Consider the following 20,706-nt stretch of genomic DNA (forward strand, 5'->3'; position numbering starts at 1 on the left):
GATTGACTTACTTCATCTTTACTGTCCATCGTCGGCGTTTTTTATGTTTGTATGTGCATGAAGAGTACATACTCTGTATTCATTTTATTCATCCTACTCTTTTTAAAAACGTGCATAGACAAACTTATAGCAGTGTTGGCTCTTTTACAATTTTATTTGTTCAGAGGAAAATTATGTTGGGTATCAGATGTAGAGGAGCCTAATGCACATTTGTTCGAATCCTTGGTTCATTATTTTAGGGCCTGATACAGTCAGGAACTGAGGGACTGTCCTGCTGAGATCTTCCACCAACATGAGCTTCATCCATCCTCTGATCGCTCCATCCTGTTCTGATCGCAGTTTCATTTGAACCGTTTCATTCCCTCTCTGATGCTATAGACATTTTGTACCGATGTGATTTGCATGATGTGGCTTGAACTTGTCAACTTGAGATGAGTGCTTTGAAAAGGACATATTTTTGTCAGAAGTTTTACACTTTTAACAAGTTCAGAATCCTCTTCAAATGTTTGTCATGCAGATGAGTAAAGACAAAAACAAAAGTTGTATTAATGTTTCAAAAGGTCAAAACAAGTTTAATGTGCTGCTTTAAAAATAATTCTGGCTTTCTCCTGCATTCCTATTGGATAGACGTTGTCATGTATTTGGACGGTAATGTAACTGGTGACTCCAAACTGTAAAGCATAGTTAATAGAGTGATTTATTCCTCTGGGATGTTCAGTGTGAATTGTTTGTACTTCATAAATTACTGTGACAGAGGAAGACCCAAACCAGCATAGGAAAGCTGAGTCATGGAAGTGGTTGTTGTCTGCAGTCTTTTTAAAGTTGGCAGACTGACAATATCACAATTTATCTCCTGATAATAAAAACAACTCTGCTTATTTTGACATATAGCCACAAACACTGTCCTTAATTTCCAGCAGTGTGATTTAGCTCCTGTAATTTGCCTGCTGATGATTATTCATTTTATCGATTATAAAGATTTACATGCTTCAGCTCCTTTTGGTTCAGCACACTCAATCCCAAGAGTACTGAAATTAAAATGTTTTTCAACAAACCCTGAACCAAAAAATTAATTACAAAGAATAATCCACTGATTTGTGTTAAGATTTCTCCTTTGAACGCTCATTAACCGCTTGTAAAGAATGACCAATGTGTGATAAGATTTGTTGTACGAGGATTTGTACCATTAATATGTTGCCTTTTAAGAAATGCTTTTTGGGGCTACAGTACCTACTGTATACGCAGATGCAATGCATCATGAGTTGTAGAAAAGTGACTACTGCTCAGTGTGAAAGCCAGTGACTTGTGCTTAAAACTGATTTGTAAGTGAAACATACATTAAAATACCTGTCTATGCATTATGAATCTGAGTCCATTTGTTTGTCCATTTGTAAAGAAAAAAATACATTTTGTAAGCTTATATTTCATGTCACATACATGTTTAACACTATGATATACCAAAACATGTAACTGAAACACAATGATATTAAGCATATGTATTATTTGTACACGAGCAGGAAATAATGTGACCAATACTGTCCCGACATATAGATAGGATGGCATGCTGTCTTTATGCAATGATACCATATACGTTTTTTTATTTTTCAACAAAAATTAATTTACATAGACAATCTGAAAAACTTTAAGGAATAAGGGGAAATCATAAACAAACACAATGTGTCCTTTTAGCTTTTCACTTACTGTTAATTATTACCTTTAAACTAATCTAATGAATAAATGAATAATTAATAAATGATAGAACAATTAATACATATATTATATAAAACATGTGGTTTAAAAATGTCACACCAAATCGTGAATGCCACTAAATTACCAGGATGTTAGTTCGCCAAAATGTATCTAACTATAAAGCAAAGAATCATCTCTGTTTGTGTGTGTATTGCTGGGAGTGCTTTAATCGAATTTGGTACAAGTTGGACACGCAACACATTCAATATTAATAAACTTTTAATAAACAACCGACCACAGCTCTGAGCAGCGGGGGGGGGGGGGGGGGGCTTCACAGCTCTGAAGACTGAGTCCAGCATGTCATCTCTGCCGGCAGACAGTGACTCATTAACTGTGTTTAACTGCTGGATATATTAAACTTATACATTACATGAATGCTGTATAATTAATGTAAAGCAGTGAAGGTGGGTAAACCATTACTTGAGTGTGTTGGCGTATGACTTCATACTAAACAGCAATAAAGTTACTGCCAGCAAAATACCTCCGCTAAATAAATCCATGCGCTAATTTCTAATTGTGATGTTTATGAAAAAATAAGTGACTAATACACCTATTCAGAAATTACATCGCTGAGTATTTCACTGGTGTTTCTGACCGTAAGTAACCCCAACCTGGGTGTGTTTTTTAGGGGCCCCCTTTCTCTAACTGGGAATGTTTTTGAAAGTGGCAGTTGTAGAAGAAGAGAGCTACTCAAAACTTTTTTTCTGAGGTAAATATATTTCTATTATTAGTAAAACTATTAATACAACATATAAAAGTTCTACATTCAAGAGAGATATTATCAGCACAATGTACTTAAACGTCAAGGTGGAGCTTTCAATTCCAATATGATGCTGGATAGTTTGATGACTAATGATTCATCATATTATAAATGTTATATTTTGTTAGTCAAATCTGGATCTGCAATGTAACCATAAAGTAAGTAAACCAACATATCCCTGTCAGGTAAATTTAGTAGCTTAAAATGCTTCCCTCTGAAGTAGAAGTACACAGTAAGTAGTATATAGTGAGTTGCATATTTCTGAATGCTTTGGGGCCCTTTGTAAGTTAAACTAGGCTCGCTGGGGCGAGCTGCTATCTTGAATTTGCTTTATCTCTGTAACTGCACATTTAGCATGTTGTTTTCTTTGAAAATATATGTATATGGCATCATAAACATTTTATATGGCAAAATAAATGTCAACATTTTGACTAAATATAGTTTTGGCTCTGTAGGCAGAATAGTATCATGATAGGGTTTTTTAAAGTTACTCACATCCTTTGTCAGAAACAAGAAACCAGCGAGAAAAGTTAGAATAATAATACAATAGCAGTGATACTTTTCTTAATGGTGAAATTCTGCAACTGTTGCTCTCATGAAATAGTTTTGTGGCTTGCAAGGTTTGTCATGAATGTTAATTTCATAGTCTGCTACATGAGGCCCCTCTCGTCTCCGAGGAATACTGGGTAATTGAGGCTTGTGGTTTGGCTCTCTGGAGCATTTGCGATGGAGGAGACCAGAGAGCTGATGGTCAACCTCATTCAGGAGACAGTAGACAGAGTAAAAATGATGCGGTCATACCAGGAACAAGAGACTGATTTAAAATAATAGGAGAGAAATTGCATGGATCACAACTTAGAGAGTGCTGAAAGATTCAAGCGCTGTTTAGATGTGGAATAGTGGAAAAAATTATGTGAAACATGGCCAAGAGTGAAACTTGACACCGTGTAGAAAGGTACGTCTAAATAAAAGATGGGACTAAAAGACATTTCTAAAGCTAACACACATATCTTTAAGCCTCGATTTAATTTCCCCCACAAGATGAGAGGAGCAGCACATTGATGAAGACTGTGCTTACATGGCATGTTCACAATCAACACAAGTGTGTTAGCATGCTAACATTAGCACCAAACAGTAGCCTATAGCTGATTCCAAAGTTATTATAATTCATCCTGATAGGGACATGATTGTTTGTACCAAATCTCACGGCAATCCATCCAACAATTGTCAAGACATTTCATTTAAAACCCACAATGTCAACTTCATGGTGGCGCTAGAGGAAAAGTCAGAGGACATGTACACAATGTCATGTCAGTCAATCCGTTAGTTGTTGAGATATTTCAGTCTGGAGCAAAGTGGTGGACCGACCCACAGACCAGTATTGCTATCCTTACAAGCAATGCCAAAAGGCCAAAGCACAGTTCTAACCAGCAGCGCTGCTGTCTCACAGGTCCACAAACCTTTGTCACTCCCATCCAAGATAACCAACTATATATGCTGACTATATTCTCTTTAAATCTCTTCATAATCCGGCATGATTCAAGGTTACCTGTTTCACCTTATGTCAAAGTGTTGAGTTAAGGTTTGAAATGAAATGTGTTGTGTGCACAGTGAAATATCGAGCACACACTCTGCCCTCCTGTCTGTCAGCAGGAACCTATTGTGCGTCTGTCTGTCAGTGCTCTCAGGAGGTTTATATGCCTATTATATCCATATTGTCTTTCAACATTACTACTGTCTTAGGTGTGGAGAGTTTTCACTAGTTCTTTGAGCTTTTCACTTTTTCTCCACTCTTTTTCCGGTCAGAAGTTATTTAAGTAATTATATGGTCAATATGTACTAGACTGGTCTTCTATGAGGCCCTTTGGGAAAATTAAAAGGGAATAGAAAAGTCCAATCACTGGTGCTTTGGCCCATGATGAAACAGACAAATAAACAAATGAAAACATAACCTTCCTGCTGGAGGTAACAACTAATTCAATGACACATCTAGTCTGATGTGCTGTTTATTTTCATAAGGACATTCACAGTTTAGGCTCATCATAGACACTGTGCAGTGTATGATGCCATATGACATAAAGACAAGACTAAGGCTTTTATGTGTTTTGATTCTAAACAAAAGTGTGTTGCAAAAAAAGTTGATGTTTCGAAGGAGCTAGTAATGATAATATTACCGATAAATTTAATTAAGCTTTTATTTTCTCTTGATAAGACCAAACTCCCTCACACACTCAAACTAACACACACATCTTACAGACTGAGTGTTGGGCAGGCCAACACACACCACACCACGGCACGAAGCCCTTTACCAACAATTTGCAAGTTCTTTGGGAAGATTAAGAGTGGCTTTATGAACAAAATACCAAACAGTCATATTTCCTACTACACCTAATCACTGAAATCTTTTCCTTACATCTCATTTGTACATTTGTTTTGGATGCAGCGTCAGATAGCTCAGAGGGTCTTGGCCAAATATTTTCTTTGGACCGAAACACCGAAAAACAGACAAAAAACATTAATGTTAAAATATTTTCCAGTTCCATTTCTCCTTGGTCCTTTGGCCTCACATTGTTGCTGAGTAGAAGCAGGCTGTTTTGAGTTTGAGCAAGTCAAAGTCCCTGAGGTGCTGGAGCACAGCAGAGGGAAAGAGACTTAACTACACAGTGAATTCACCCTCCCTCTTTTCACCCTGATGAGTGACGTGCAGTTTCTGAATAATTCACTTGCTGGGAATGACTCATTTTAGCCGATCTGAGTGGGAGAGACGATGTGAAAGTATTTCAAAGGCTAGCTCTTCAAAGTTTGTTCAAATCCAAAAAGATGTTCAGGGATTTCTTTCTAAAAAGCATGGACTGAACTCTGAGCCTTCTCAGAGCATCAACCCTCAGAGTGCAACACCTCCTGAAGGCAAAGCACCACAGTTTATGAAAAGTTGCAGACCCTCAAAGTCCTACATGACTGTGCAAACCACAGTTGGTAATAATAAACAGGATGGAGAGCAGGATGGAGGATATCTGGCAGTACAAGGAGAGCCACTAATTTTCCACTTTTGGAAAATTCAGCCTGCAATTAGGGTCAAACATTGTCAGAAACTTGACATCCATCTTACTTGCATTAGTCATACATTTGATACTGGCCTGTGCTGGGAGTTAACCCCAACTCTGTCCATCAGACGACACAGCAGGCAGATGAAAAGGAAACACACCGTCAGAAAAAAAACATTAAATCATGAAAGAGTGTTGTTTCCACACCTTTGACCGTCTAGAATGGGATTTGACAGATTTGTGTGGGGACAAAAGATCAACGCAAATGGAATTCTGGGTCAGCTCATTGGAGGTCAACGTCGCTGAGGACCCCAGCAGAGAATGTGTGAAATGTGTGTGTCCATGTGAACGACTTTGTGATAATTTAGTTTCATTCATTCATTCATTTATTCGTTCATGCACCCTTATCATGTCACCAGTCCAACACAGCAGCTACTTTCGCTAGTATTCTACATCGGTTCGTATTTTCACAGATTTTTCTTTTGCTTACATCTAAAAGCTTAAAATTGTCCACTTCTAAATGTCTTGGCCCCTAAACCCTTTATTTTAAACTGAGATTTTGTTACCACTACACAAATTCTGCTTCGGGTCTGTCCTTCCCTTTCTCAACAAAAAACAGCTTGAGAAAAAACACCAAAAACATTTTTCATTAAGTGAAGCCCTATCTACCAATCCTTTGCACGCAAAACACACATGCTCACACACTGTGCATCTGCAGACTGCAGGACTATGCTTTTTGAATCCTTAGTTCAGGCAGTAATTTATGCTCAAATTAAATTGTACCAACGTGCAAAGAGTGCTGTTGATCGACAGAGCTGCAAATTAAATCTGCTGTAACCTGCCCAGTGACTCATGTCAAATGGATCGATTTCAAATCTGTTTTTATTAAATAGTTGTCTCCCGCAGTCGAAAGACATGCAGGTGTGATTCATTCGTGAGATTGTCTGTAGGTGTGAATGGTTGTCTGTGATACACTGCCAACCCGTTCATGAGTGAACCCTTCCTCTGGGTGTTTTCTTTTTGTGTAAAAAAATGTTCTCTATCTGCTCCACATGCAATAATTTGCTTTTGCTTATCTGTCTGCCAACAAACTGATACTGTACCTTAAACCTGCAAGAAGAGACTTTTTGGACACTTTTTTGATGGATATTCTGCAACACTTCACTCTCTATAAGCATTTGAGCTTCATCACCTCACTGTAGGATCTGTCTAGCTCCACCAATGTTCCACCAACATCATTTCATCTGATGCTCTAGACTCTTCTGGTGTCATCATCCGCTTTGACTCAGCTAATGATACTAATGATCTGATTTGGAGCACTGACGTATAGTATACTCACATCTAAGATGCATGCAACACCGTATTGTTTATCAAGATAGCAACATCAATCACCAGTAGCCCTAGTGAATTCAGTAGCCCTAGTGAATTCACAAAGTACAACAGTCACCTCACGGCATGATACTATTCTCTCAAAACTATGCAAATACTTCATGCAGTCCAGAGTGGAACACAGAAAAAACTCAGATCCTGCACATTCACTCAAAAACGCTGTAAACATTCAGGGTGGAAAATACAGAAACATAAACCCAACATCCCATAGTCTAACCATTAGATATAAAAACAGCTTGGCAGAACAACAAACACATGAAGTCAAATTCCTCCTGCTTGTCTGGTGGACTTTGTCAGCAACCCAGACGAAAAAGGGAATAATTACAAGTGTAGGATAAAGGGAGAAAGAAAGGGGGATGGGAAAAGGAGGGCGAGGGAGGTAAAGAAGTAGGTTTTTTGTAAAAGTAAGAACAGCGGTTTACCTTTATGATAGAATAACTAAACTAAATGCAAACATGCTTGGTACTATTGACAAATAATGTTTGTGTGTCACGGCCTATAGTCAGAAACTATGGACATGAGAAATCGTTTCCCAGATTGAAAAAACAACAGTGCAAACCAAATTCTCAAGTGTGAACCATGACCTTTTTGCATGCCATGACTGGGTTGTGAAATTGAATCCTGTGTTATGGTCTTTTTGGCTCCACAAAATACTGCATTTCCCTCTCTGGAGTCTCAAGATTGAGCTTACAGTACGGGTCTGAGACTAAAAGGTATTGTGATTGTAGTTTGACTGGAACAGCAGAGGTCTCTGAGGGAAACACACACACACACACACACACACACACACACACACACACACACACACACACACACACACACACACACACATCAGTCATCCTTATTGATACAGACATGGAAAGGCAACAATGAAAAATCACCTTCTCCTCGCCGGAGTACAGTTGGTGAAGTGTGAAGAGATGCTGAGGAAGCGTTTCCACTCAAATCAAAGCCATGTTCACGGAGGTGCGGTGTAACTTTGTGAAGCAGGTGATAGAGTTGTAAGGAAGGTGCAAACTGACAGAATTAAACTGTATTGCTGACTCGCACACAGGGGTGCAACATGAATATCCCTGACCTCTAGCGCCATCACTAGGTTGACATTTGTGGAGCAAAATGCCCCCAAAAAAATATCTTTAATAAAATAAACAGAAATTGATTATCGGAAGAAAGAAAGAAGCAGAAGCGTTAGCATTTAGCTCAAAGCACCACTGTGCAGAGCCACTTTCATGGTTGTAGAGTCTTAGTATTTTATTTCATGTAACAGGAATGACGAACTCCAAGTGAAGACCTACGCAATAACCTAAACAAAAACAATGGAGTTTGTGGCAGACTGGAGAGTTCAAAGTTAGAAAGCTCTCTGGTGGATTTCTTCATGCAGGGCGATTAATGACAGACAGAGTGAAATACTCAAGTGTAACTGTTTGAGAAAACATGAACAGAAAGGGGGGTTAAAAGGGGAAAATATATACTGTATTAACTAATCAGATGCTCTGGGATTATCAATAGAAAAATAAAAAGGAAACCAGAGCAGCCAGAGAAAGTAACAGCATTTGAAAACACAAAACAAGGCTAGATAAATAAACCATGTCCACAGATAGCCAGGTCCTCTGGAAGGGACCACCACTGTGCCGTCGTATTGCCTGACATCTGTTTTGCAGCTTGGCTCTGCATGGTGGTTTATGTTCAGAAAGCAGTGTGTGTATATCATCTTTGGCCCAGGTCCATGGGATTTTGACAGTTGGCTGCAGGCAAGCTTGTCTGATGAAAAAGTTTCACGGGGAGAAGAACGAACTAACGGGGAGACAAGACGAGAAGCTTTTCTCTACAACACTTTCTGTCTTTGTTCAAGAGGTCAGATGATGCGCGACTGGAAAGCTCGTCAATGTCTGCTTTACTGCAGAACAATCCATTGAGAGTTACTGACATAAAACATGTTTGAAATGTGTCCTTTTTTGTTTCTCCTCATGCCATGCCAGCCCCGCCTCTCGTTCCCTGTTTTATACAACACCACCATATGGAAGAAATTTGGTTCAGCTTGTGTTGAAAATTTCATCTGCCAAGATGATTTTGCATCTCAAATGGTCCTTTGTTTTCTCTGAAAGTGCACCGGACGTAAAACTGGACAAAAGCTTAAGAAGAAGAGGTCAAAATAGGGCCAATTCATCTTTAGGATTTATGTTGCTTTTAAATTTGCAGCAGTTCTTTGAGATCTTGATTTAGTAGCACTGAATCACACTAAACACACTGTGCATGTATCATTTCTGACTTGAATACATGGAAAGCAGGAAATGTAACAATTGAGGTTAGAAACTTTTAGTTGAATTCAGGTGAAAAGAGGAAATAATGTTACACTGTTGTTTGCACCTCAACCAAGAAACTGGTCCGAATTGTTACGTGAAACTGTAGCTGATTGGACAGGTCTGAAAAAGTCAATGAGGCAAAACATACAAGCAGACGCCCCTCGATTACAAATCTCCCTGTAGAGTCCAAGCCCAAAGACTCTGACAAGACTTGATCATCACATATCATCTGTAAATAAACTATTATCTTTTCTTCATCTAACTGGTCTCTCCTGATTGAAATGCATGTTATGAAGACGACATCAACTGTGATGACTAAAAACAACCACATGAGAAGTTTGGTAAATTTGTATTAATTTATTTGTAATTAAACAATACAGTAGCTGTTAAACAAATGAGTATGCCATTGGCAAAGCAAACCATATGTAGTTTAGGGAAAGCAACAATTATAATAAAAGCAAATATATAAAATATAACAAATGCAAAACTTTAATTTCTGACACAGAAAAAGCCAATCCTGAACCATGCCAGGCTCACTGGCTGGACTTAATGAATGCTCAGCACTCTGTTTTCAAATACAAAAATTACACTTTCATTCAGTACAATGTGTTTGAACATACTTATATAAAAATTCACTGATTTTAAAGAATCATAGTTTTTGGGTATCAATAGATACAAGATGAAAAGCAGGCAATACTGATTTAACATAATGTTAGGTCTTGCAGCTTTGTAAACTTTGGCAATGCTAATTATACGCTCATTTACACAGTCAAAACATTATGATGAGAAAGACGAGACATGTTCATATCCTTTCATGTCCAAGAGTGGACCCACAAAAGACGCAGGTTGATTTGGAGAATTTTGATGATAGTATTTCTGAAGTAACAAACTATTTCTAATATTCATGCAATGCATAGTGTGTCCAGCACAGAAAGAAACAAGATATTAAATGTGCAATGCTTTAACATTGTCCACATATTGTTCAACAGTGCATCCGCCAGCTGAGAGCTCTGTCCAGAATTAAGCTAACAAAAGACAAAGGTAAAAGTTATTCAGAGTTGAGGAGATTAGGATGAAAATCTGTTACCCCTGTGGAACCATTTAAATCCTTTATCTCCATTAATCCTTTAGTTCATCTGGGAACACAAACTAGGTGACTAAGTGAAAGCCCTGTGTAAATAAGTATTTTAATTGGGTTGAAGACATGGAGAATGTAATTAAATTGTGTTACTCTAAATTGACCAGCACTGTTATTTGTAGTCTAGTTTTTTAGCGTCCCGGAGAGGACCTTTTTCAGGCGCTGGTTCCTCTGGTCCAGGGTAGTGTCCTGATCGGGGTGAGTTTGGGGCGTCTTTGACTCGTAGAGCTGTTTGAGGCTGAGGGTCTGCTGGTCCTTCGTTGTCTCTCGTTGGGCCTGGCGTAGCAGACGTTTCATGGTCTTCACCTTTTCCCTCAGGTGGTCGTTGGCTTTCTCCAAGGAGCGCACCTTCTGGGAGAGAGTCCAGACCCTCTCCTCCTCCTCAAACAGAGCCTTCTGCACCGCGGAGCACAACAACTGAAATATGAGGAAAAGCGAGAGGGGCATTCGATTAAGTGGACTGTGGTAAAACGCGATTAACTGTGACATATTTGAACACTGAACGGTCAAATCATTGATCAATTACTTTCAGGTTACTTGTTCGAGGAAGGCCAGTATCAGATTATGTACTGTGAGATATCCAACAGATTTTCATCTCACTCTTGGTTTTGAATTAAATCATATACAAAGGCTTATCCCATAACTAAATAATAGTGTCAGATTTAGTATGTTTATGACACATTTATGATGCAGCACCTGACAGATAATACTATGCCAATTTTTATGCTGGATTTCTTTCAGATAAGTCATATGAGAGAACACATCTGGCATGCTCTTTGGGCCGACAACCATGGTGCCAACAGCTCGTAAGTCTTTTAGCATTGTTTGTGTATGAGTGAGTTAAAGAAAGTAAAAGAAAGTTTTTGGCTGCTTGTGGCCTAGAAAGAAAAAGAAAAGGGAAGGGGAAAAGAACAGGAGATGAATTATTAAGTATGTTTAAAATTATACCTATTATACCTTATACCTATTCTTGCCATGGGGTAATTCATAGAAACACTATAAGTGTTACCATACTGCATGCCCTAATCTTTATGTACCGACCAATTTACATAAGCCAAAGACAACACACAATGTTGCTCCAGGTAGGGTCCAAGAGGACTTTGATGTAAAATGGTTGCACAAGTTGCTCCCTCTGTTTCAGCAGCACATCACTGCAAGATGAAACCCAACATGCCAGCAAACCTGCGACAGAGGATCCAAACGCCCGGACCTTTTCCTCTGTGACAAAATGAGCTCCAGCTGCCTCTGACTGCATGCCTGTCTGCCTGAGTGTGGATTTCCTCCACAGATCCTAATGATTCCAAATGGGACCAGCGTGAAACGCTGATGTATATTCCCTGCCATCAGATAACAACCGCTGAGGGTTTTGAGGAAATGTTAAAAATGTGTGGCTGGCTGCCGGCCCACATCCCTGCTTAGTGCATTACCTGCTATAATATTAGCTGTGGATTTTTCCCATGTGCTCTTACTTATGTCCCGTAAGGGATTTGAAAGGGGTATGAAACGTTATAGTGCAAAATATGAAGTTCAGGAGCAGAACAATCAAGTTATGTAAAGCAGGAGGTGTAAAATGACTCATCACTGTATTTCTGTGCACCCAGGTATAACTTTCACTCAAACACAAAACGCCTTCAGTCGGTTCGTATGTCAAGGATTACAGAGTTTCAGGCTAAGCTGCAGTGTGGACAAATACTTTGCTAATTGCCCTTGAAAAAGTCTGGGGTCAAAACTGAGACACATACAATATAAACCTGCCTCTGTGTGGAAGACAGATTTTGTTCATGATAAGCTTTTAAGTTTTATCAATGTGACACTTCAAGCCAAGAGACAAGAAAGGTACAGTGTTGTATTATACCCTTGTGTAATGTAGAGGTAATAATAAACACTTTCTTGCACCACATGTCTGGGATAGAGCTCGATAAAGAAGCTAATTACAGTTACATTGAGACATAATAACAACATAGTCCTAGTCCTAAACAGACAGAATAGTAGACGATAAAGCAAATGTATCTGGCTCATTAAAGTAGTTGTAGACAGCACTTACAGGGAAAGCACTCTTTCCTACAATAGTTCTGATATATTGTTTCATAAGCATTAATCAATCATTAGGGCAGGTTAAGTATGGGCCAGAGTTCCAGAGCAGCAAAGATGAGATATGACATAGCGAGTCTCCAACAAGGCTTTTGTAGATAAATGTAGACCAGACCTTATTACAGCTTTCAGTCAGGGAAGAAAAGTGATCTTATTTATCATATGCAATGCAGCAGTCAGTATTTAAATTGCCTCTGGTCATAAACTGAAGAGTGATAGTTTTAAAATAGTCTAAGAAATATTGATGGACACAGTCATATATATGTGAATCATATCTCCATAATGCTTCCTGTTTTCATGTTTCTATACAAAAAGTTAAGCTTCTGTTACAGTTTACCAACAAGATTTTTGATGTGACATTTAAATGTTGATTTGCCAAGATATTAGTTTTTTTCTCAATATTAAAGAGTGTGAAAGGAGGTATACCTCTGGACCTCATAAACAACATACATTTTGTATTATTTGCACTACTGATATAGGCTAATGTAATAATTAAGAGCAGTGTATGAAAAGAGAATTGTTATATCTTAGTGGTTGATAGAACGGAATCAGAGATCGTCCCATTCTCACCCCCAAATCGTCAAATTGGTCAGTGGTCTCACGTATCAAACTCACGCTATGTGGCCGTATGATGGGAGGGTTATGTTACACAGAATAAAGAGTGATAAAGTTTGCATAGGGAGGAGGTTCGGGTGAAACCGATGCTAGAGTGGTACCTAGAGCATCATAGTTTGAAGCTTAGGGCCAACGTCAGTATTTGATGAGTTGGGGGTGACAATTAGTTGTTTCATCCAGTCTGATATCATCCAAACTCAACTGCAACATGGACAAAACAAAAGAATTTGTATTTTATGCACGACTGAAGCCTCTCTAAGTGCCATCTCAGGGGAACCATGATTGACATCATAGGAAAAACTGACACATTTTCTAGTTGGACCATGTTAACTGAAGCTTAAATTTTAAACTTTTTTTATTACAATCATCATTTTACATTACATACATAAAACCTGACCTCTGCATTTTACCCATCCTAAGCATATTTTAGGAGCAGTGGGGTGCTGAGAAGCGCCCGGGGAGCTATACTTGGGGTTTTGTGTCTCGCTCAAGGACACTTCGGCATGCAAATAGTAGCAGCCGGGGATCGAACCGCTAACCTTGTTGTTACAGCGGGGGTCGGCGAACAGTTTTGCCTTGATATCCAGCCATCAGGTCAGGACAATGTTTGTAGCCCTTCAAAGTTAATATGCCTGCTAGTTTAAGCCTCATATTTAAGCAATATTGTTTTTAGGATGGCGATGGCATAAGCTATCACTATTCAGATTAGATGTCAACTTTCATGAAAATTGAAAGAAATTAGATATAACAATTTATCTTCTGCGTGTGGGAAAATGGTTGAAATAACGGTTAAATAATGGTTGTTTTTATTGCTGATAGTATTTGGCGTTAACCATCAAGAAGACTAAATGCAGTCTGATTTACTTTGGATGACACTTGATTACGTGATGCGTTTGGTATTATCTGTTCTGATGCGAGCTTAGGTCAGTTGTCTAAACAATGGTTGCACGGTTCTTGTAAAAACAAAGTCTGTTTTTATTTTGAAGAGGAGGAAATCTAATCACGGGAATTATGTTAGAAAGCAGCAATGATATCTAAATGTTGCTCTGGAATTATAATCACAGGCCTGACCCAAAAGTTTGCAGTTAATGGAAATACAAACCATGTTTTCATTCTCTCAGCAAATGATTGGAAACAGACAGAAGACTGACCTAAATCAGTCGGATTAGGCCAAAGGTTTAGATTCATTAAAGAGGATAAAGCAGTGTTGAGTGACTTGAAACCATGTACTGACACATTGACTCTGGGGCAAGATGCAAGAAACTTAAGAGTCAAGGAGCACCAGGTGTTAGTGTTTGCCAATGGTGTTTAGATAAAAATGGGCTTGTATTGATTAAACAGTGGAGCTGAAGCTGGTTAATTCAGGTAATTTTGTCATAAGCAAAAAGTCGTCAATCTGCATTGTCCTGTGTACTCCAGGAGCTATTTTATGATTCATTAACTTGCATGATGTATCCACTTTCTCTGGTTTTACTTTAGTTCGTGATTTTCTTTGTTTCCATAAATTCTTGGAAACAGATGGATATGTAATTGTTGCATTGATTATCTAAATTGAAGAAGTGGAGAGTTGTTTTTTCCAGTCCGAAGAAAAGTGATCTATGTCATCCTCTCTACTTAATATTCATCACATTTTGTAGCTACGCTTGTGTTCTGTTTTATAAATCTGTGATGAATTTAAACTTGCTTAATTATTAAACATCCATGTAAAACAGCACTTGGTATTTGATTCTCATGGACTGACACCAAAACCCGACTTTAGTGTTTTGTGAGTTATCAAAAACCATTGTAGTTGCACTGGATATGTCACCATGTGATGTCCCTCACTAATTCATTAGAGCTGTCGTCTTTGGGAATAAGAAGATACTCCATTAAACAACAAAATTATTTGCCAAAGAGCTGGCATACAATGCTGTTTAAAGTAGATTTCTCCTTTAAACATAGTGAGTTCTTTGCGTAGCCAAAACGTCAGGAAATGTGTGTTTGGTTTACCATGCATTAAGAACATATCTAAATTGCCAGCTTCATGGTATTCCTTTGAAAACAACAGGATGTAATATTGAATTCTTTTAAGTGTGTGCCACAGTACTTTGGGCTATTGTGGCTCACTCCACTCTCTTTCCCAAACCATTTGTGTAGCCACCATGAATCCGCAGAAACTGATTCAAGTAGATGTCCTTATCACTATCTTAAACAACACTCAGAACTAGTTTGTGGTGGTGATTCCAATGGGCTACATACCCGGCTGTCCTCCTGAGCCTCCCACTCTGGGGCATAGCTGTGGACCTGGGTACCAGACGTGCAGTTGGCAAACTGGAAAAGGCTGGCAAACGCGCGGTGGTTCTCCGCAGTGTCAGGGAAAATGGGGTCCTGGAAGTTCACTCCATGAGGGATAATATTGTAGTTCTCATCCATCCTGCATAGAAGAAAAGGAGGATTGTATTCATGTAGTGGAGAACAAAGGCAAAAATGAGCATATGGTAAAATGTTGGGCATGTGTAAAAACAGAAGCAGATGCAGATGCACATAAACAAAAGTCGTGAGCAACGAGAATATGTTATACTTAATTTTCATGTCATCAGGATTTCAAATTGAAGCAAACGGACAGGTTTTACCTATTCATCCTATAAAGTTGACACACATACGTCTATAATAAAAAAAGAGAAAACGTGAACTATTTACATAACTGTTTACAGTCCCTGGTATATTTTTATGCAAATTCAACCATTATGTGGATGAGTCAAGCCAGCAAACTACAAGCCAAAGGGATTTACTGTGCATGTTTCATATCTTCTCCTACGACATGAAGTGTGTGAGGAAGGAAGTCCTGAAGCAGCGTGTTTCCATACATCTGGATTTCATCTCACATCCCTCGAGGGACATCAAAAGTTTGGTTGTCCCTCCGCGACCGTGTGTTTGTGTGTTTTTGTGTGTGTGTGTGTGTGTGTGTGCGTGTTGAGAGAGCACAAAGAAAGCTGATGTTTTGCTTCAACAGAAGAGGTCAAGGGTCAGGTGTAAGCACAGTGACCAGGAGGTCAGAAGGAATTGTGGATCCAGAGGAACTTGATGTAAACATAACTAAAAAATAATAGTGACATAAACTTATCTTTTACAATTTGTTGCAACAATGTAATTGCTGTACATAAGCAGCACATGCACACCCCAACATATTAAAAAACCTTGATTGTGACAGTTTATGGATGCAGGGAGATATAGGCGCAAGTTTTTACAGCAAACGCATTGCCCAAGCAGAACAGTCAGTCTATTTTATTTAAAAGTCCTGAGGGAGATCCAGAGCTCCATTTTTCTCCATGCTAGCCTCAGATTTGTCCTGTCCTGGGAGTTTATGCTCATGATTGATTGGCAAGACTATTCTGGTCTGAGATAAGTGTTGTTGGGGCCTTTACAACAGGAAATAGGCATTCACTAGAGACAGCGATGAGAACTTTTTAGTTTTGGCTTGCTCATACAGTGTCTGAGACTGCGGATCGACCACAACAACACTCCTATGAAACTCTACACTGATCCATTTTAGGTTTTTGACGGAGAATCTCACATTTGCGAGAATGCTACATGCGAAGATAAATTGTTATATCTAATTTCTTTCAATTTTCATGAAAGTTGACATCTAATCTCAATAGTGATACCTCTCTACAAGGTATAATACCAGTAGCTCAATGAGAATTTGAATGAATAAATGTTCAGATATTTAAGTAAATACTTTCATTTGCTTTTTTCATAAGACGTAGATGAGAAGATCATATCATTCCCATGCATGGTAAGGAGGAGTGAAATTGGTTAGGGTTGGAATATCAGGGGGAGCCAATCAGAGGCAGAGTAGGGCGGCTTATGCCATCACCATTCTTGTAAAAAAATATGAGGCTTAAACAGGCGGATTAGCTTAATTTAGCATAAAGACTGGAAACAGGGGAAACACCTTGCCTGGCTCTTTTGAAAAGTTACAAAATCTGTCTACCAGCACCTCTAAAGCTCACTAATAGAGTGCTGCAGGAATGAGTCCTAAAACCCAGATATGAGTTAGCATTTTTGCACTTCCCGGTTCCCTCGTATCAAAGTCAATGGGTGTTTTTTATGTGTTTTTGTTTAGATGCCTTAAATAAGGTATGTAGTTAACACAAGCTTAAGAGATTTAGTTTGTTCTACGATATAAAATATCTCAATAAATAACCCTCTCGTGAATTTGGAAGCTTTTTAGTGTTTTTAAAAAAGGCAGTTGCTAACAGGTGGCTTAATGCAAAAACAAAACGTCATAACTCCCTCTAGTCCGCCTTTACTTCCTCTTTGTGTATACTCATGCTCATGCGACCATGCTGTAGTTTGTTTGTATCCTCATATTACCTTTTTACTTCTGGTGATTGCATTCAGGCTTCAAAAATCCTAAAAGTTGTGTTTATTTGTGAGGATTATCTTGCTGAACTTAATGTTGAAGTATAATAAACGTGTGTTTACAAAAGAGCTTATTTTCTGCAAAAATCCAAAATCCATTGGAAAAATCCCTTTGGCTTTTGGTCGAGAAAACCAGTGCGATGCTAACTTCCAGGTTGGCCTTCAAAATACATTATTCCTGCATCACACTAGAAACACGTTATATCCCGTTTATTGAATCCGAACAGAAACTGATGTGTAAAAACTTCCAGTTGGACAAAAACCCATCTGAACCAGGTCTTGTTTCCCATAGGTCTACGTGCTTGTGGGCTAAAGTCTACTGGAAAGGAAAATGAGCGTGAGGTTTTTTTGGAATTGCTCTCTTCATTATATCACTGGTAACCACTGGCAAGAGATCACTGCTTTGGTTTACTGGACCAATCGTTGCTTCTTAATCATCCTCGGTTCTGCACTTAAACAAACTGTGTTGTGACTTCAGCTTCAGGAAATTTTCCGATGGTGGTCGCCCTGGCTGATTATGGGGATAACGTCCGGATACCATCACAACAGGGGATCGTTAAGTCATCGCTGGAGGTCTACTTAACTAAAGCCAGTGATATCGTCTTAAAAGTATCTTAGCCATCATCAGACAATACACGAGTGTAATTCTGTTCATATGAAGTGTGACATATGCATAAAGAATACTATTAAAGTTGGCCCTGCTGCAGACCCTCATGTGGGAAAGCCCACACATTAAACTTCATGAATGCTTTTCAGTGCCCCACTCTGAATATCTAACTATTCATCTGTTTGAGAGAAAAAGCAGAGTAGAGAGAAATATCAGTAAGGCCTGTCAGTACACGTTTCCTTCATCAAGCGACAAACTGGTGTGTTTCAGCAGGACAAAAGGTGGTCCTATACCGACCGGGTTTACCTTCAAGCTTTTGGGAAATGTCTGGCTCTGTAATTACACTGGGAGGAATGCAACGTTTCCTGAGTAACAGTGTTGTTTCTGTCCAACACAGACACTTAAGAATTAACATGCGTACTTTTTTTTTTATCTGAGTGGAACGTTTGGCAGGTTATTAAATATGTTATTAACCTGAAATCAATATGGTATCACATGGACAGATGCTGATTAAAAGAGAACATGTGGGGATGGTTCCAATCTTCCACTTTTGACTGCTGAATGTTTCCTTACTGGCGGACCAATGATTGAATCCCCAGAGAGTCCTTACTTCCATAACAGATCTCTGCACCGGACTGAAGAGCTGCTGGTTTTCATTGGCTAGACAGGCCAGGAGGAGTTGATGGATAGACAATACATTACCAAGGTGTCTTGATGGACTATTGGTTAAGACACATACTATATACTGTGATGGTAACATCAACCCAGTTCAATCAGTGACATTCCCCCTTATTTTCTGTCTTCTTTCAACTGTTCACTATTGAATAACAGCAACAATGCCATCCTTGCAAAACAAATTCTAAAAATAAAGGATGAATCTGATTGGATGCATAAGTTGAATCAACTAATCACTGGATAGTTCTAGTGTGCTGGAGGGAGTGATGGTGTATGTGCATGTATGTACATTTACTGCCAGGGAGAACTTAACATCACATTGTTTACAGCGTTTTTATAGAGATTTAAATATTGTATGTAGTTTCCTTTTACAATCAGTCATTGTCAAATCATTAACTTTTTGCAATTCATGGTAATGCATTCCAATAAGTACTGTCATCTTTGTTGGCTGAGTTTATAAAGTGTCTTCACAAAGCTGATGCCTGACTCTCAAACACCCAGAGACAGTTCTGCAAAATTTTCAACTGTTATCTTTTCTCTTAAATAGAAAATATGGAATAGCAAAGACAAAACACAGTTGGAAAAGAAAGAGGGTCATCCATGTCATGTTGTCTTTAGGCATCAATTACCGTTCAACCTATGAGACTATATTCATATTCTAGAAACCTTACCCTAATTATAACAGAGATGCATCTGTGGAACGAAGCAAAGTTTCTTTCTTTCTTTTGTTGGGAATTAATCTCTAAAAAAAGTTCGTTTTATATATATACATGTATATCATTCTGCACCAGGTAGAGAATATCCGGGATTCTCACCTTAGAAAGAAGTAGTAGTTGTTGTTTTTGGTGACACTGTATGAGAAGCAGGTGAAGTAGCCCAGGCCGGTGACATTAAACCTGGAGCCGGCAGGGACCTCCAGCATGCTGCCCCACGCCTGGTCGCACAGCAGCTCAATCTCGGCGGAGAAAAGCAGCTCTGTGTCGGACGGCTGGACGGGCAGGTAGTTATCATACACATTGTAGAACTCCTTGTGCAGTGCTAACACCTTGGCAAATACTATGATCTGTGCCAACTCGGCGCGGCACGCTTCTGTCTGCTGTCTCCAGTCGCGAGGAAGCTGACATCCCCAGCTCCCATCAGGACCCGCCGCTGCCAAAATAAACGCCAATATAATCCACATGATCCGACAGAGATGGGACGACTCTGGGTCAGAGAGGCGAACCGGACCGGACGCGCTATGCTGCTGAAGGATAAAATCACGAAGAAAAAAAAACTGTAGGGCTTTCACTCCATGCTCATACTTCCACCGATGCCGATTCAACTGATATTCACAGTAAGTCAATTTAAACAAAGGTGATAAACAACAAAATAGTCCCGGGCAGTTGGTAATTTATCTGCTCTCTGCGGCCCTTGTTCCCTCCTACAGCTACCTGCGATCAGTGGATCAGCCCATTCTTACACCAGCATCCCATTCAGAAATCTGCCTCTGACCTTTGAAATGAGTCCAGAAGGAGCAAATAAAGAGTGTGTGCATTTTGGTCTGCAAGTGAATTCATCAAAACAAAATTTTCTGAAACAACAAATCCTCCAGCTCCAAATCTGTGAGATTATGTGGCATTTAATGCAACAAAGAAACGTCTTAAAGGCTCTACAGCAAACAATACATTCAGAATAAATCTGTGGCGCCATCTAGTGATAATATGGCCATAAGGTTGGTGGTAGAGTTTTACTTTCCTTAAAAAAATTCAGTTTTTTCCCCTGTTAATTGTTTTCCGGAGGCACACTCCAGGCTCTAAATGGAAATGTGTAACAAAGAAAATTGCGCAGGCAATTGTATTCAAGTAATAGTGTAATTGGTAAGTAAACGTATACATGCTAATATATTAATTGTATTATTCTTTTGGAATGTGTTAAAATGAATTACTGTGAAA

General features: G+C 39.0%; 1 protein-coding gene across 1 annotated transcript; it reads right to left on the minus strand.

Moving 5' to 3' along the window:
* Positions 1-9,633: 9,633 nt before the first annotated feature.
* On the minus strand, positions 9,634-20,339 carry ccdc3b (coiled-coil domain containing 3b). Its single transcript, XM_068720266.1, has 3 exons — positions 19,591-20,339; positions 15,328-15,502; positions 9,634-10,800 (listed from the first exon to the last, which is right to left on the minus strand). Exons 1-3 carry the CDS (start codon positions 19,953-19,955, stop codon positions 10,507-10,509), a joined length of 834 nt encoding a protein of 277 aa, XP_068576367.1. The 5' UTR covers positions 19,956-20,339; the 3' UTR covers positions 9,634-10,506.
* Positions 20,340-20,706: the final 367 nt, after the last annotated feature.

Source organism: Cebidichthys violaceus, unplaced genomic scaffold, assembly GCF_023349555.1.
Source record: "Cebidichthys violaceus isolate CVI_PGR_0920_01 unplaced genomic scaffold, fCebVio1.0.p SCAF_25, whole genome shotgun sequence".
NCBI lineage: Eukaryota > Metazoa > Chordata > Actinopteri > Perciformes > Stichaeidae > Cebidichthys > Cebidichthys violaceus.

Bases quoted from the DNA above. Each gene is read 5' to 3' on its own strand.
- ccdc3b (XM_068720266.1), bottom strand. From the start codon at position 19,955: ATGTGGATTATATTGGCGTTTATTTTGGCAGCGGCGGGTCCTGATGGG. The intron at 15,503-19,590 runs GTGAGAATCCCG...TCTTCTATGCAG, and splicing joins AACTACTACTTCTTTCTAAG to GATGGATGAGAACTACAATA. The intron at 10,801-15,327 runs GTATGTAGCCCA...CTCATATTTCAG, and splicing joins AGGCTCAGGAGGACAGCCGG to TTGTTGTGCTCCGCGGTGCA.